Source organism: Trichechus manatus, unplaced genomic scaffold (assembly GCF_000243295.1).
Source record: "Trichechus manatus latirostris isolate Lorelei unplaced genomic scaffold, TriManLat1.0 scaffold00045, whole genome shotgun sequence".
In the NCBI taxonomy this organism is placed as follows: domain Eukaryota; kingdom Metazoa; phylum Chordata; class Mammalia; order Sirenia; family Trichechidae; genus Trichechus; species Trichechus manatus.
The window spans coordinates 7,685,303-7,686,521 of record NW_004443981.1 but is presented as its reverse complement, the minus strand read 5'-3'; the positions used below and the strand labels follow the sequence as shown (position 1 = coordinate 7,686,521).

At 40.4% G+C, this 1,219-nt stretch overlaps 1 protein-coding gene across 1 annotated transcript in view; it reads left to right on the top strand.

The window, feature by feature from the left end:
• Positions 1-625, top strand: part of DICER1 (dicer 1, ribonuclease III) — a 75,744-nt gene extending 75,119 nt beyond the window's left edge. The window contains exons 24-25 of the mRNA XM_023731766.1: positions 8-63; positions 431-625. Coding sequence (XP_023587534.1) covers positions 8-63; positions 431-483 — 109 coding nt within the window. The 3' untranslated portion in view covers positions 484-625. The remainder of the gene's footprint in view (positions 1-7; positions 64-430) is intronic.
• Positions 626-1,219: the final 594 nt, after the last annotated feature.

The following is a 1,219-nucleotide window of genomic DNA, read 5'->3' as shown; positions in this document are numbered from 1 at the left end:
AAATGTGCCCCGTTCCCCTGTGCGAGAATTACTTGAAATGGAACCAGAAACGGCCAAATTTAGGTAAGGCGAAAGGTGCATGGAAAAAAAACTTAACTCACTAAGAATGAAGGGTGAAGAGTTCTCCAAGATTCCACAGATTAAGGATTCTGAAAAATATTTACACTGCTTCATGCTCTTATTCAGATTTCCATTTGTAGTCTGATAGATTTTTCATTTTCTTTTTTGTTTTTATAAAGTAGGGCTGAATTGGCAGAAGAAACGGCAGCCCTGTCCGTTGGTGGCGTGCGCTAAGTCATAAGGCACGTTTCCTTCGTGTGTTGTCAGCTCGTACGTGGGACTCTCGGCCCGAGAATGCCTACTGACTGCTGATTGACAATAATAATAAATACTTCTGACTCCTAATTGAAGCTGTGTGGATTTTTTACAGCCCGGCGGAGAGAACGTACGATGGGAAGGTCAGAGTCACGGTGGAAGTCGTAGGAAAGGGGAAGTTTAAAGGTGTTGGCCGGAGTTACAGGATTGCCAAATCTGCCGCCGCCAGAAGAGCCCTACGAAGCCTCAAAGCTAATCAACCTCAGGTCCCCAACAGCTGAAGCCCCTTCTGAAACTGAAAAAAACAAACAGCAGAATTAAGGGGAAAGTATTTAAATTACAAAGGATGATTTTTACAGTCGACATTGAGCAGAATGAATTGAAGACAGAATTTAAAGTTTGTTTGATAACAAGATAGATAACAGAATAAAACATTTAACATATGTATAAATTTTTTGGAACTAATTGTAGTTTTAGTTTTTTGCGCAAACACAATCTTGTGTTCCTTCCTCACTTGTGCTTTCTTTAAATCACAAGAGTGCTTTAATGGTGACATTTAGCAAGTGTTCAGAATAATTATGGACAGGTTTTTTTTTTGTTGTTGTGTATTTTCTTTATTTTATTTTTTTTTTAGTTTAATTTTGGTCTGCATTGCTTAGTGTTAGAAGGCCAGGGAGCTTAAACCTAAAACAGTCCCTAGGTTTATATAGACTCTTCCTAACAGCCCAGTTTGCGCAGTAGTGCCCGCCCCACGATAGTTGGTGAGCCGGACTGAATGAAATGGTTTGCAAAAGGAAAAGAGTGCCAGCGTGGTCTTTTCCTTCCATGTTAGAGTGTAAGATGCTGTCCGCAGTTACTGTTGAAAGTATGGGACAGATGTTTTCATTAACATCGGCTGGCGTGT